General features: G+C 51.1%; 1 protein-coding gene across 2 annotated transcripts in view; it reads right to left on the bottom strand.

Annotated features, from left to right (window-relative positions):
- PLCB2 (phospholipase C beta 2) overlaps positions 1–7,291 on the bottom strand; it is a 45,150-nt gene extending 37,859 nt beyond the window's left edge. For both annotated transcript variants that reach the window (XM_086472456.1, XM_086472457.1), the window contains exons 1-3: positions 7,159–7,291; positions 3,132–3,209; positions 729–797 (exon numbers count right to left, since the gene is read on the bottom strand). In XM_086472456.1, coding sequence (XP_086328582.1) covers positions 729–797; positions 3,132–3,209; positions 7,159–7,242 — 231 coding nt within the window. In that variant the 5' untranslated portion in view covers positions 7,243–7,291. The remainder of the gene's footprint in view (positions 1–728; positions 798–3,131; positions 3,210–7,158) is intronic.
- Positions 7,292–14,451: the final 7,160 nt, after the last annotated feature.

Below are 14,451 nucleotides of genomic sequence, written 5' to 3'. Positions count from 1 at the left end.
CCATGGGGAGCCATCACCTTCACTCTTTTGTTTCCTTTTCACATTCTAGCTTTACTTCAATTTTCTGCCTGCCTTTTCCATACATGGAGAAGTTCAAAACAAACAAAAAACAGACCCTGAAACAAAGTCCTAACAAGGACAACTTTGCTGCAGGAAGCTTAAATTATAACTGAAACCAAGAACAAAGCCATAATCATGTGCTTCCCTTGGTCTGCCACCCTGCAAGCAATTTAAAATTATTTGGGGAAAAAAAACCACCCACAACACTAGTTTTTCTGAAACTACATTTTCTTCCCTTTAAAGGGAAAAGAAACCCCACCACACGCTGCGTTAGAATCTCCTGTAACTACAGGTTTGCAGCTGCCTTGACCCAGCCTGTGCATCTTTGCCCAAGAGCAGCTCTGGTGACTGCGGGCAGCCGCATCACAAGGCTCCGGCAGGACTTCCCAGCGTAGCTGAGTGGACGTCAAGGCCAGGCCAAGATTAAATTGGGTTCACCACAGTCTGGAAGTGCCTTGCTTTTGGGTGCACAAGGACCCCATGGGAGTTTGGGGACAAGAGTAAAGGTGGCTTTTCCGTATTTATGTGGTTGCGATGTAAGGACCCAAGGTCCTCTCCACCTTCTTGTGGCAGGAAGCCAGGGTAAGCTGCTTCAGCTCACGCCAAAGCCCCAGGCAGCCTTGCCTTTCCCTTACAAACAACTGGCAGAAATGAAGCTACGCACTCACCTTGGGGATTTTGGCAAATCGCCCTACTCGGGTATCTCGGATGCTGGTTATATCCAAAATTTCCATTTCCTACAATAAAATAAGCACAAGAAAGATGAGGAAAGACAAAGGAGGAAGGAAAGAAATCCATTGCAGAGCCCCCAGAAACTGCAAAGCAGGTCTCAGCCAGCGCCCTTTACCGGGCAAGAGCTCTCCCACCAAAAACCAGGGAGACAGGGCAACACCAGCGGCTGACGTGCCGAGCTGGCAGGCTGGTGCGGAGGCGGCAGCAGCCTGCAGCACTGTCCTCTCCAGGGCGAGGCCAGAGGCTCGGTGTGCATTACCATCAGAGGGAGTCTGTGACACACAGAGGTTTATACGGGGGAACCCTACCCCAGGTACAAGTCCACGCGGTAATACATCCCACTAGTGTCGTCAGCCTGTCCTTGGCCTACAAGCATTCAAGACGGAGCAGCTGAGCTAGGAGGGAGGCAGGACCACCTCTCCCCAGGTCACTCCCAGCAGACCTTCACCTCATCTGTTCTGAAACAATTCCCATGGAGGACATTCCACAACCTTCCCTAGGCAGACCGCTCCACGTCCTCACTATTGGCTAGTTGTCATGTTTATTTTGCTTGTTCTTTTAATATCCAACCTGAATTTCCTTCCTCTGTTACTAATTCGCCTGCTTACCATGGATCTGGAGAACAAATTATACTCGTTGCAGCAGAGAATATTATTTTCCAAGATCACAATAAGGAACAATGTGGATACCGTGTCCCTGGCTGTATCCCTGCTTTATTGTCAAGCAGGATGGAAATTTTACTCCTAATCCCACTCCTTTCTGGATCCCTAGTGCAAAAGCAGTGCAGTTTTTCTTCCTGGCTGTCTGTGACAAGCAGACCTTAAGAAGAGTCAGCCAAAGATTAATAAGCCAAATGAATTCAACAAACTGTTGACCATACCACACCATGCTCTGTATCGGCCCATCTCTTGTCACTGGTCACTCTGCTCATGCCAGCCTGCACAGGACCTTCACAAGCTGGCACCAGCTCCCTCCAGCTCACAGCCACCATTTGCCCCCCACCCCTGCTAGCTCACACCGTCTGCAGGTGCCCTCAGAGAATAGGAAAGATGCCAGACAAGTGCTTCCCCAAGCATGTAAAACAGGCTGTCGCTCCACCGCGCCTCTCAAATTTGATAACAGTTTGTTTTACATGATAATGAATGGCAATTTCCAGGAATATGAGACCCCCTCCAGTCTGGGGTTTCCTCATGTCAGCTACAGTTCCCTACCCCAGTCCCTTTCCCAGGTAATGAAATCCCTCATACCACTAACCCAGTGAAATATCTCACTTTTGATGGGTGACAACAGCTCCCTTCACCCCATTTTGTGCATCTCCTTCGGTGCGACCACTTCTGCCGTCTGGCTGGAACCCTTACAGCAAAAATTCTACCCCCAGGAGCAGACCTTGAAAGAGGAATGAGAGCAACGGAGGTGCCTGAAAGGAAAACACATCTTCTAGACGGATGTGACAGTCCCCAGCCTCACGACACTGTTCTTGGAGGATACAGCTGTGTGGCAGTGCCTTGCCCCCATTGGCACTGGGGCACAATCTTCTGATAAGGCAGAGCTCACCAAAACACAGCAGGTCTCTTGGCCAGGGCGCCGTGCAGGACTACTGCCTCTGTCTCTTTATCTACCATGCCTCTTCAGCATGTAGGTCACGAGGAGGAAGTGGAGCTGAACCACAGCTCTGCTCTGGAAAGCAGAAGTAAGCCCAGCCTTCCACCTCCAGTCAGCCAGATCTCTCCACCCCTCGTTGCTACTCATCAGCTGGGAACTGAGTTCACTTTCCTGAATTTGCTGCCTCTCGCTCTCCCCCAGCAGCCAGCATCCTTGGTTTATCTCCAGCAGCACGCACACACCACTGGCCTGAGCAAAGCACAACTCGCTCGCCAGACTTGTGTAGTCTCTACATAACTATGGTCACCGCTTTTTTTTTTTTTAAATTGAAATTTCGAAAACCCCAACAAGTCAGTTAATTACAACACAGGCTGCACTTGAGGGACACCTTAGCTGAGGCTGCACACATTTAACTGCACCCACCTGGCCACTTTCTGGCCAGGTAACAGGGATCTCAATAGGGCTGTTCTCTGAAGCCCTCTGAAGCACATCTAATGAGCTTGGCAGGTACAAGACGCCAGCACGACAAGCACAAAAAGGCTACACGCCTCTCTGGCATGTTTGTGGCAAATCTGCCATTGAAGAAGCACAAGACTCCCCGGCCCTTTGTGGGGGGTTTCCTGCTAAGTGGAACGAGTGTGGTGGTTTGCTCCTGAGGGCAGAACTCCAGCACTTTTAATCTCACACAAACTTGAACTGGCTGTTTGGAGACCGAGCTGCAAAGTCTTAGCACTTACCTTATTCTGATAGGTCCAGTATAAGTAAAAGCCCTTTGGATCCACTCGAAGAATCACAGGAGAAGCACTTGCTGTTTCCTGACAAAAACAAACCAACCAAACAAAACAACAAAACAGGAGGAAGAAGGTTAGCACCTTACGTGACTTGGAGAGCCCATCACGGGACATAAGGTTCCCAGTTCACATACAGACCCAGTCGGGTGAATCATCCTCTGATTTATAGAAATGAACCACATGATTTTAGTACATCTCCCGAGTCACAGCGTGAGGCTACAGAAGCTGATCTCTGCTGAAGCCTGGGTCTCCCCTAACACCGTGCATTGAGCTAGGACAGCTCTCTTGGAGCTTTCCATACAACGGATTAAAGAAGAAAGCACCCGTAGATGCAATCAGCTGTTTCATTTAAACTGCTTTCTCTCCAAGGCACCTCCTTTGTTCTACAAGCTCCAGAAGCTGCCTAGGCCAAGTCGGGTTTGCGCTGATCCGCAGCATCGACCACCCAGGTGCTCGTGCCAGTTCTCTGGGCTCTCTTGACAGAGAAAGGGCCTGGTCAGGCAGAGGTCAAGGAGGGTCCATCTAACACAGCAGATAGTCTGCTTCAAGCGGCGATTCTTAAACCCATGAACTAGCTCTACGCAGACTAAAAAGAAGCAGCGATTTAAACACCCACACGACAGGCACAAAATGACTTGGGGCCGACCCCGAACCCCGTAAAACGGGGAGGCCCTCCAGATCAGACCAAGGCACGCACTGCAAAGGAGACAGCGGCTGCTGTGAGGCTGTGCGCTGTGCCTCCCAACAGTTACGCTGCTTCTGCAGTTCAAGGCAGCTTCACAGACATTTTGAAGACAACATCCATTTCCATCTCACAGGCAAGCCTGCGCCAAGAGATGAAGCAGCGTGACCTCTTTCGCGACCGAGACGAAGGATGCTTGGTGCCTCTGCTTGGGTCCCAGCCCATTTGCTCATTCAGCCTAGATGACTCCTCCCTGCCTTCGCCCTCTGGTGCCACGGAAGATAGGGTCATAAGGCTTATCAGCCGCTTCTAGGAAGGCTTCAGATTCAATTCCGGAAGCTGAGGTACCCAGCTACTGAGATGAAACCAGTCATGGAATTTGGAAGTTGTATCCATCACTCGGCCTTGGGTTCTTCAGTTTGTTATTGAACTCACACTTCACTCCCAAGTGTATTCATATTTCCAGGGATCTCCATTTCCAGATTCAGTACTCTTCACTCCAGTGAACTGCCCGTGCCACAGGCATCGTATGTTCTCCTTTCTCTTCCTACTGTCCTTCTCATGCTGTGCTAGGGACAATGCTGATCTGCCCAGCATCATGTCCATGTTCCCAGAGCTCTGTTAGCTCCCTGAACACATGGCCACAAGCCACGAAGAGCAGAACAGGCACTCTAGTACTGCTACTGAGTATTGCACCATACTTCTAGATTAACCTTATCTTCTGCGAAGCAGCTTTCTTGAAAGCCAGTTGAGGCAGCAATAAGGACTGCTGACAGCTGGCCTCCTGATCAGGGACATGGATGGCTGTGGGGTGCAGGCAGGCTCTCCTACGGGGTGGCTCCTGCCAACAAAGGAAACTGTGAATTCTACAGGAGATGGTCTGGCAGCCAAACTGGCTGCTGCCTACACCATGGAGTTCAACTCCAGGGTAGAAAGCAAGCACTGTCTGGTAAAATCCTGTAATCCATAATCTTTAAGAGAGAAGCATTTTTGCTTCTCCTACGAGGGCTAAGAGTCAGCACAGAACCAAATCCACATGCATCTGCTCCGCTACTACATTGTGCCCTGCCTGAGGTTTTGAAAGGGTTCCCAAGCTGGTTCTTGAAATAAAAGTATCCTCTGTGCAGCAGGGCTTAACCTCTTTAGTCTCCTCGGCAGCCGTAGCTTGCTGGATGCTGAACAAAGCACAGCAGAGCTGCTCCTTACCCTCAGATGTCACAACTAACCCAGTGGGACAGGTCAGAATAGGCCTCCCTGCCAGCGATCCCGCTGCACTCTCCTCTAGAGAACACATTACAAGCGCTGGGCAAGGTGAAGGCACTATAGGGGTTTGTTTTTCTCAAGAAACTGTTGGGTGCAACGAAGGCTCTGGCCCAGTCCCAAACTGTACAGAATGATGTAAGGAGCCAGTCTGATCTACCTTCATTCCTTTGCCTCAGATATCGTGGAAGGAGCTCAAAACTGTTACCAACAGCGTGGCCAGGTCAATTCAAACACTGAGACAAAAAAACCCACAGGCCCATGACCTCTAAGGAGCAGCAATCCTGCAGCCTGGAGCTCTTGCCGTCATCCTTCATGGCCTCCTCTAACTGTGGAGTGGGAAAGCATGATGAGATGCAGCAATGGGACCAGAGCAGCCCATTTGTGGAGAAAGCTTTCATTATTGCTGGAGGTCAAGTCTCTAAACTTAGTTATTAGCAGCAACCTTTTAGGGATGTTTACAGATCTGTAAACTTTAGGGAAAAATCCACACAGGACTTAAGCTCCCTAACTCCTATGGTTGCAGCAGCAAATTAATACTTGGTGGGTCTTAGAAGCCCAACTTGACTCATCTTGGGTTTCAAGGGAGCCTAACTGTCCCAGGAATGCCCAGTGAAATACTTCACAGCTTCAAGTTTTTGGGAAAGTGGTCCCCAAGGACTGAGCATAGAGTCAGCAACAGTTATACACAGGTTTGGCTACTGTTACTCTCAGAAACAGGACTCCTGTTCAAATTCAAAGAAGCCACAAGTGCATTCTGCAGGCAGCAGCCCCATTGGAAAGAAAGGGAGGGCTGTGCTTTCCACCCTACTGTTCACGTACAGCTAGCGGAATAACCGCCCAGTGATATTCCAACCTGTATCCCTCAGCACCCACCCTTTCTGTACATCACAGTGCCTTCTCCTTTCTCAGTGCCACTGGACCACCCCTACTTATGCTGCACACAAGTGATTTACCTCCCCCTCACACACTGCCTTGGGACTTAAAACTCTGTTCCAGCTTCACGCCCACAAGTGAGCGCTAATCCCTCCTGCATTGCTGCTGGAGGCTCCTTCTAATGCGTCTCATTTGCAACACCACATCAAATGCTTTCCCCGATCTCGGTGAATAATCATAGCCTGGCCTGCCCCGGTTTTATCAGCATTCATGCTCAACAGCAGGCAATTCTCACTCCAGACAAAGAGGATGGGCAGCTGCTGTCCCCTTGCTCAGGTGTGTGGGGTAAATACTCTTTTGCTGCCTTAGAAAGTGAGGAGGGGGACTCTTACATCCAAATTAACTTCTCTTCTGCTGTTCTACACTGTTTTCCCCTCAGAACAGAAGGCAAACAGACTGCAAACCAGGTGTTTTGAAGATACAAGAGGACACTGAGTTGGAGAGAGAAGCAGCTTTTTGCAGCACCCTCTGAGGCTCCGGCACTGTGAAAGCCCAGGCCCCTCGCTGCTCAGCCGCTGCCCACTGGGTAGCTCACAGCCCCACAAGGCGGGCAGAGGACATGGCTCACCCTCTGATCCGCTCCAGCAACACGGCCATAAGAGGAAGCAGCTTGGAGCCCGATTTCCTCTCTATCTGCAAAGCACAGAGTGTCCATCAGCTCTGGAGTAAATCCTACCCCTGCAGACAAGTCCGAACGCAGCGTGTGCCTCGCGCCCCAAGGCGAGTCCCAGCAGCGACGGCTTCCCGAGGGCTGGTTCACAAGCACGGGCAGGACCCTGGGGTCCTACACCCGAGCAGCTGTGCACACAGACCCAGTGGCACACACTCCATTGACTTCCATCCTCCCCAGTGAGAAGAGGTGCAGAAATCACATCACCAACCCCTAACACTCACGCCCTTTGTTTTTGGCCCTCGGCTCTCCTGTTCTTCTCAGTTCACTCTCCCTCTCCGGACAAAGCTGCTCTCGGGTACGACACGCAGTCCCATCCTCCCGCTGAACACAGGCTCCCGGCCTCCCCACAAACTCTGACCAGAACATGGCACCTGCCCCACCACCGTGCGTACCACCTAGCGAAGCAGAACCCCGGTACTCACATCGTCCCATTTGATGAAGCGCTCGCCCTTGGACAGATACTCCTTCACCTCCGGGGGCTGCAGGACAGGCGTAAGCATTGACATTCTGCCCTGCAGATGTGCTCCTCAGCTACCAGAAGCAATAGCAGCTGCAGTTTGCTCCTCCTCGGCCTCCTCTCCTCTATCTCTGCCTCTCACATGGCAGGGCTCTCTGCCATGGTTGCTGTTGGCATCAGAAAGCGAACAGCCTCTTATATCCCAGCCAAATTTAGGAGGGGCAGGGGCAGGCAGGCGAGGACCGATGAATCTGCATTGTAAATCAACAGCTCTCCAAGCAAGCACCCAGAGCTCAGCCCAAGGTCACCCAGAGGAAAGCCTGCGACGGGCTGAGGTGCCTGCGTGGGCACTCATGCACACACGCCGTCTCTCCAGGAGGGACCTGCTCCTCGGAGCTGTACTTGTGAAGCGCACGGTTTGTAGCGCTTCCGCAGCTGAACTTCCTTAAATGTGCTCTTTGACGAAGTGCAGGCATCGCCAGCCGACACTCAAACTGTTTCAGCAGATGTGGTTACAGAACAGCTCGGGCTTTGGCTACAAGCAGACTGCCCCCTTCATGCAACGGGCCAGATATCACGTAAAATAAACTTATTCTTTGCTCTGTACAGACTCCATTTCTGGGGCCACTTGCTGCACTGTCCAGTCTAACTTTTTTCCTTTCTCTTATGGGTTCTTCTGAATGTCAACCTGAAAATGAGACAGACCAGCAGAGCAGATGGAAATTCCAGACAGATGAAACAAAACATGACAGGAGTCCCTAGAACTGCAGCATTCTCCAGATTCACTTGGGTCTACTGCAGATACTGTGGGAACACAGAACGGGAGACGTGGGTACAGAGGGGATTACAACGATGAAGCTGCAGGGAAGCGACAGAAAGCAGAACAGAAGGGTGATGGCAAACAGGGCAAAACCAAATCCCTGCTCCTGACGTTGGACAGGAGTTAGGTGTGGACAGCAGAAGGGAAAAGGCGCTCTGGTGGCAGATGTGCACTGGCTAACCAGAAGGAGAGTGGCTTGTGGAAAGGACTGACACGGGCAAAGTTAATTTTAGTCAAAAAGGCAGAGCCCCACAACTAGTTAGGAGATAACTGCGCTACGCTTGCTCTGACAGGACTCCAAGCCACGCGGTGCAGCTGTGTTGTTGTCCTTGCTGTGCCCTGCCAAAGCCAAGGTGTGGCACTTGGCTTTGCTCAAGAGGGACAAGACGCTGTCAAAACTAGGGCAGATTCTCTGAGAAGGGTGGACAACGAAACTCCCACTGAGCAAGGGGAGCCAGCCGCGTGGGTTTGTTGCTCCTTTCCCACCCCGCCTTACCCAGTTTGATAAGGCGAGCACCTTGAAGCAGACTGGACAGCCGGGGGAAGGCTGACTGAAGGAATCCGAAGGGCATTCACCAGCGTTAGTGACGTGAGGCAAGAGAGATTGAGTGGACCTGTAGCAAGTGCTCTAGCTGTAAAAAAAGACAGCAGCAATTGTCAGAGAGACGCCTGCTGCAGAAACAGAGAACCCTGACCAAACCTAACACCCTTTGCATTTCTTTCAAGGGTTCATGGTGCCCGACAAACTGGGAATAAGACAGCTTCTACATTTCCAGCTACCATCGAGTTTTCTGCGTTTACTAAGATATTTTGCAAGGCACCACACTTTCCAAGCTAAGGCTTTTAGCTCTGTTTTCTTAGGGCAGCAAACAGAGGTGGCTTACCCATAGCTGCAGTTGGTGGGTATCAGGGCTGAGTAGGGACATGGGAATCCGTCACCTCCGGCCTCACAACCAAGCTATGCTCGCAGTATGAAGCTTCCTTAAGCGCCACATGCTTCCCGGGCAGGCAGCTGACAGAGCACTGGGGTACTCAGCCCAGCCAAGACAGCATCACCAGGCTCCCCCTCCGAGACCACTGTCGCTCCAGGCAGCAGATGACTGTGTCTGCCCAGATCTCCCAGGCTGAGCTGGCAGCGCTCAGGGACGTCAGCAACAGCCTGGGACTTGGCATAAACGCCAGCAAAACGCCAGGCACTGCTGGGTCTGGTTTTGTTCTCTGGGCTCTTCTTGTGAGCAGCTTGGGAACAGACCCAGAGGCCTAGGTACGTATAGAGAAAGGCCAGGGGAGCACAGGAGGCTGCAGGGAGGGGTTTTCTCTCCCTCACCTGATCCCTTCTGCAAGGCCAGAGCAATTTCAGGGCCACTTAACTTAGGGAGCAGCTGTGAAAAGGATAAAGAGCCTCCATCTTTCTCAGAAGTGCTGCAGTCCTCCCATCCTCTGTGACACCAACAGCACTCAAGGAAGGCCCTGGAGGTCATAGCTGTGAAAAGTGAAAGGTGGGATGAGCTTTGCCATCCCGTACTGCCAAGAGCAGAGGGACTGCAGGTGAGATCAGTCACAGCTACTGGTTCCAGTCACCTATCTAGTATTTACCACAGTTATCACAGCACTGTGAACCATGTCTGCTTCCTGCCTGAACCAGGGCCTCACGGAAAGGCTGCTTCTGTCCTGCATTCTCTCAGACCTGGATATTCAACAGCTTCCTCTGTCTCATCAACAAACCTAAAGCAAACAAGAATCCTGCTACAGCTTTACCGGCTTGTCACTCAAGGTCAGCTTTCCTTAAGGGATAAAACAATAAATTAAACAAACAAACAACATGAAGAGCAGGGCCCAAGCTCGCACCTGTCCTGCGAGGCTGCACGGCGCTGCACAACATCAACTGCCGAGATCCCGCTTGCACAAAGATGGTCACAAAGCTGAAGCTCACTTCCTTCTGCATAACCCGGCCTCCTTATCTCTCATTTCACGCTCCTCGCTCTATGGGGGAGCTGCTGTCCCTTGCATGAAGAGACAGCTGATGGAACAGCGATAGAATAAAGCAACAGTCCTGCCCTCTGCTGAAAGCTCTGATATCGGAGCAGGCAGAAGCAGCAGCGCCTTCTGCAGTATTTATCCTAACCACCCTTCACTTTCTTTCTCCTGCAAGGCCCATCACTCAGTGCATAGTCATCCTACATCCCCTCTGTCAGGGCCCCGTGCCTCCTTTGCACCCCTTACCGTCACCACTCTGCATCCCACCACCCACTACAGGAGTTTTGATATGCCAAAATTTCCCTTTTTTTTTTTTTCTTTTTTCTGGAGACTCTTCCTTATCTCCCCATCCTACCTATTCCGCAGCCTCTACCTCCCACGAGGTGCATGCAGAAGCAAGGTGGTCAGCATCACCCTTCAGAGATTTCACAAGACAGGGTCTGTAGACAGTGGGTTTAGGCACACTGTCTATTAAACCACCTCGACTGGACGGCTCCCACGTTCTAGCAAACTGGTTTGTAACCCCCCCCCCCATTCCCAGCACCCACAAAATCTGCACGAAAGCTCTCCCGTCACGGCACTTTGCCGTGTGTCATACTGCCCTCTAGCGAGCAGCTATGCTATTGCACACAGCCGGCAGCGTTCCTTCCAACGCCAATAATAAATTCACAGCTACGCAAAACTGAGTTCATCCTGCTGCTCCTTTTTCTATTCTGCCCTCTGAGCCCCGGGAATCCTCAGAGGATTAATGACAGCAGTGGGACCACAAAGGCTAATGTTTTCTCACCGCCCCTGGAGAGCAGAACTGCTGAGTGTGTGCGCCGGGGCCTATTTTGTGTCCTACTTTGAGCCCAAACCACAAAGCCAAGGATTCACAACAGCTCTCAGCTGGCAGCACGACTCTCCAACTTGATCTGCAAAAGTCAGAGGGCAGTGGACTACGGCACAGGAAGACAAGTGGCCACAGATGCCACAATACCACAAAAGCAGTGAGGTCCTGTGGGGAAAAAAACCCAACGCCAAACCTATCTGACCAAGCACCGAGACACAGTCAGGTCCCCAATTACCTCTCACTGGTACGTTACGCTGCAGCTCGCTGCTGGCTTTCTGGGTATTCCCAAACATCCTTATGCATTCCTGCAGCACAAAAGTAACTGCTGCACAGGGACAACCGAGCCGTGCAGCTCCCAATTACTAGCAAAAGAATGAAACTTTCCAAGACAGGTCCACTAAGGCAGAGGAAGGAGGATGAAGAGTACCAGCACACCAGACAGAAGGTGCCCATCTCGCGTACCTTGCACTAACAGAGGTGCAAGAACAGGAAAGCTACTTCTACCCAATCTGGAGGGCAATTGCCCCACTGCGTTTAACTACAGAATAAAATATGGAACTGGAAACCAAGATGCTGGGGGAGGAAGCTCCATTTTGTTCTTGACCTCATCAACCTTTTCTTCCTACTCTACCACCCCAACTTATTCCAACTGTAAGCTGTCTCTTTCTGTGGATGCACTTGCTGCCTCCCACAGCAGATTCCCAATCCTTAGTATTACTGGAATACTTCTGCCATGCTCCATCCTCATTGCTCCTGCTTTTCACAGTCTGTTAGTTCTACAACCTGGACTTTACTCGCTCTACTTCCCTTGGTTAGGCATAATTTTTTCCACTTGTGAGAAGGTCAGATCCCAAAGCGCATTTCACAAGTGCAACCTCCTATGGAAGGTCCAAAGCCAGCTGCTGCAGTAATGCATCTGCCCACGTGAGTCAAGTCCAGATGAACACAGTCCCCTTGGGCAGGTCACAGAGAACAAGACGTTATTTCAGCTGCACCTCAGGGGAGTTTGAAGATCAAGGTCAACATCTTAAACTGGCATACCAGGGAGATAGTACCTGGGGCAAGACAAAACCCTAACAGTTTTAGGAATGGGAGAAGTTACATATTTTTAAGGTCAACACACTCATTCTCAGTTGAGACAAACTATTATTCCTCAAGCATCAGCCTCCATTGTGAAATGAATGAAGAGCGAGCTCTCTGGTACACAACAGCTTCTGCTCAAGGCATTTAGGATGTAGGAAAACCCAAGATCCACTGGAAGAGGCACACTTCTTGCCCCATCCAGACAAGAGCCCCACCAAGAGCCTGGGCACAGTCTCGGGTGCTGGGCACACCTTGACTCTTCCCCTTCAGAGAGCTCCGAGTCAGCCTCTTAATGCAGGATGTCCCGGGTAAGGCAGCAGGTCAGTCCCACGTCCAGGGCAGGGCTGAGTCCACGCTTCCCGGAGAGCAGGCACGGCTGCACGCACGGGTCCAGACAGACGAGAGCTCTTGGCTGAGAAATGGAGGATGTCTGCTTGGTCCCAGCACCAAGCTAAGGCAGGTGATGCGGCCGTCAGCCCACGGCTGGCTTTTTGTCAGCACCGCTTCCTACACGGATTTATATAACTGTGTCCATATACTCTGAAAGGAAAAAGAGTCCCACGGAATCCCATGCAAGAGACAGTGCCTCCCATTCCAGACTACACCCCGGTGCAGCACTATTCAGACTCAGGGATGAAAGAATAACAAAAATAATAAAAAAAAAGCTATAAACCTTCTTTGCACTGCCCCTACCAGCTGATTCCACATTAAAGCAGCCTCAGACTGCCACCCAAGAACCACTCTGCCTCCTCAGCTAACGGAGCTGAATAGGTTGTTTCAGCCATGGTCTTCCCTGGCCCTTCCACAAACTTCAGTTCTCCCCGTGCTCAACCAAAAACCTGCTTTTGTAGCACCCAGCCTCAGCCTTCCAGTATTCCCCTCCTCACTGCAAAGACCTTTACACACTACAGTCCAAACTCTCCAGCTCCCCAGAGTGAAACACGCTTGTGAAGCAAGGACATAGTCAAGTTTAGTCTTGCAGGAAAGAATGCATTTTCCATCAGAGGCTGCAAAGGAAAAGTCAGGCAGGTTTGCAGGTAGGTCTACTGCCTCTGCTGCTTTAAGTGGCGCGTGCAAAATCCCAGATTCACAAGCTTTTCAGGCTCTGGACCACCATCAGCCCCCAAAAGTTTCTCACCAACCTCCACCTCACCTACATCATTGAAGCTGTCACTAAAACAATCTCAAAAGACACGATGGCTCCGCAGCCCACGGAAGCTACCGAATGAAGCTCACTGACACCAGCTGATGACCCCAGCCACTGGAAAGCTGCAGCTAAAGGGGTCTGAAGATCTCATCCAGACATTGTCCCTTGATAGTCACCTGTGGGTGGGAGGAGGGGTTTACATCAGATCCTGAAGGGATGACGAAGCCCATTTGCGTTCACCTTTGCAGAGAGGTTTGCTCCATTGAGGCCTCACTGCTGCGCACGCAGGCAGGTGACCGACTCGCCCAGTGCCACAAGGAACGAGCACACGAACACGCACACACAGCACAGCCACAGCTCCTTCCCACGGCCACTCTCCAAGAGACTCCTCTCCCTGCCTCACCAGGAAATGCCCTTCTTTTTACCTTATTTATTGTTATTTGTGCTTTTTACGCAGCTTTTCTGGCCCTGATAAGCGCAATCAGTGCAGCATACTTAAGCCATCTCCTGTCTTTCTAGAGGTCAAAATTAGACCTTGAAAATTATTTTTTTTATTTCACAGCATTATCAAAGTGGGAATAAACGCCACACAAACACAAAGGGACTACAGATTCCTAGAAGAGAGCTCTCTAGGAACCATTGAGCACTGCATGCAACTCCAGATAAACATAGGAACAGCAGCAAATGGACTGGAAATTGCCACCAGAGCACAAGGGAGGTCTCTTACTAGGTCCTTGTGGCATTCATGGTGCGTGCGTGGCCAAAGGCAGCAGCATGTTTGTGCACTCCACGGACAAACACAAGGCCGGGCGTGCTGGTGGGAGCAGGCGGTGAAGGTGTTATGAGGCAGCTTCCGTCTAACGAGGCGTGCTCAGGAAAAGCAGCGCAGCTTCCCAGACACAAACACCAGCTCTGACACGTGCCACCTCGTTAGTGCTCAGGGCACACACGACTGCGGTAGGTGTCAGGTTGGATTTCATCCTCCAGTTCACCATTCGTGGTCTTCACTAGTCCAGTAAACAAGCCACCGTTGGTCCCCAGGCTGACATGATCCCCGCAGCACTCTCCAGCTGACAATGAGGCACACAACACAGTCCGCAGAAAACTGAGGAATACAACTGTTCCAAAACCAGCTGGACACCTCTGCTGGAAATGTAGAGATCCAGAAGAACAGATGATTATCAAATCACTGGATCTGGAAGAAATATTTTCCTCAGCAAAACAGCCAGTGGCTTGTAACACAAGATTTATCTGAAGACAACACAGCAGTAACAAGGAATCCCACTTAAGGTCGTTGCCAGCAAAGCTTCCCCTTTTCACAGGTGTCTGACACAGCAGGACTGAACTTCCTGCTGACACTTCCATGCTTTCTGCTCCTGGAAGCATCAGAGCAGCCTTT

Source organism: Leptosomus discolor, chromosome 12 (genome assembly GCF_034619465.1).
Source record: "Leptosomus discolor isolate bLepDis1 chromosome 12, bLepDis1.hap2, whole genome shotgun sequence".
NCBI lineage: Eukaryota > Metazoa > Chordata > Aves > Leptosomiformes > Leptosomidae > Leptosomus > Leptosomus discolor.
The sequence above is the reverse complement of the archived record's forward strand: the minus strand, read 5'-3'. Positions and strand labels throughout refer to the sequence as shown.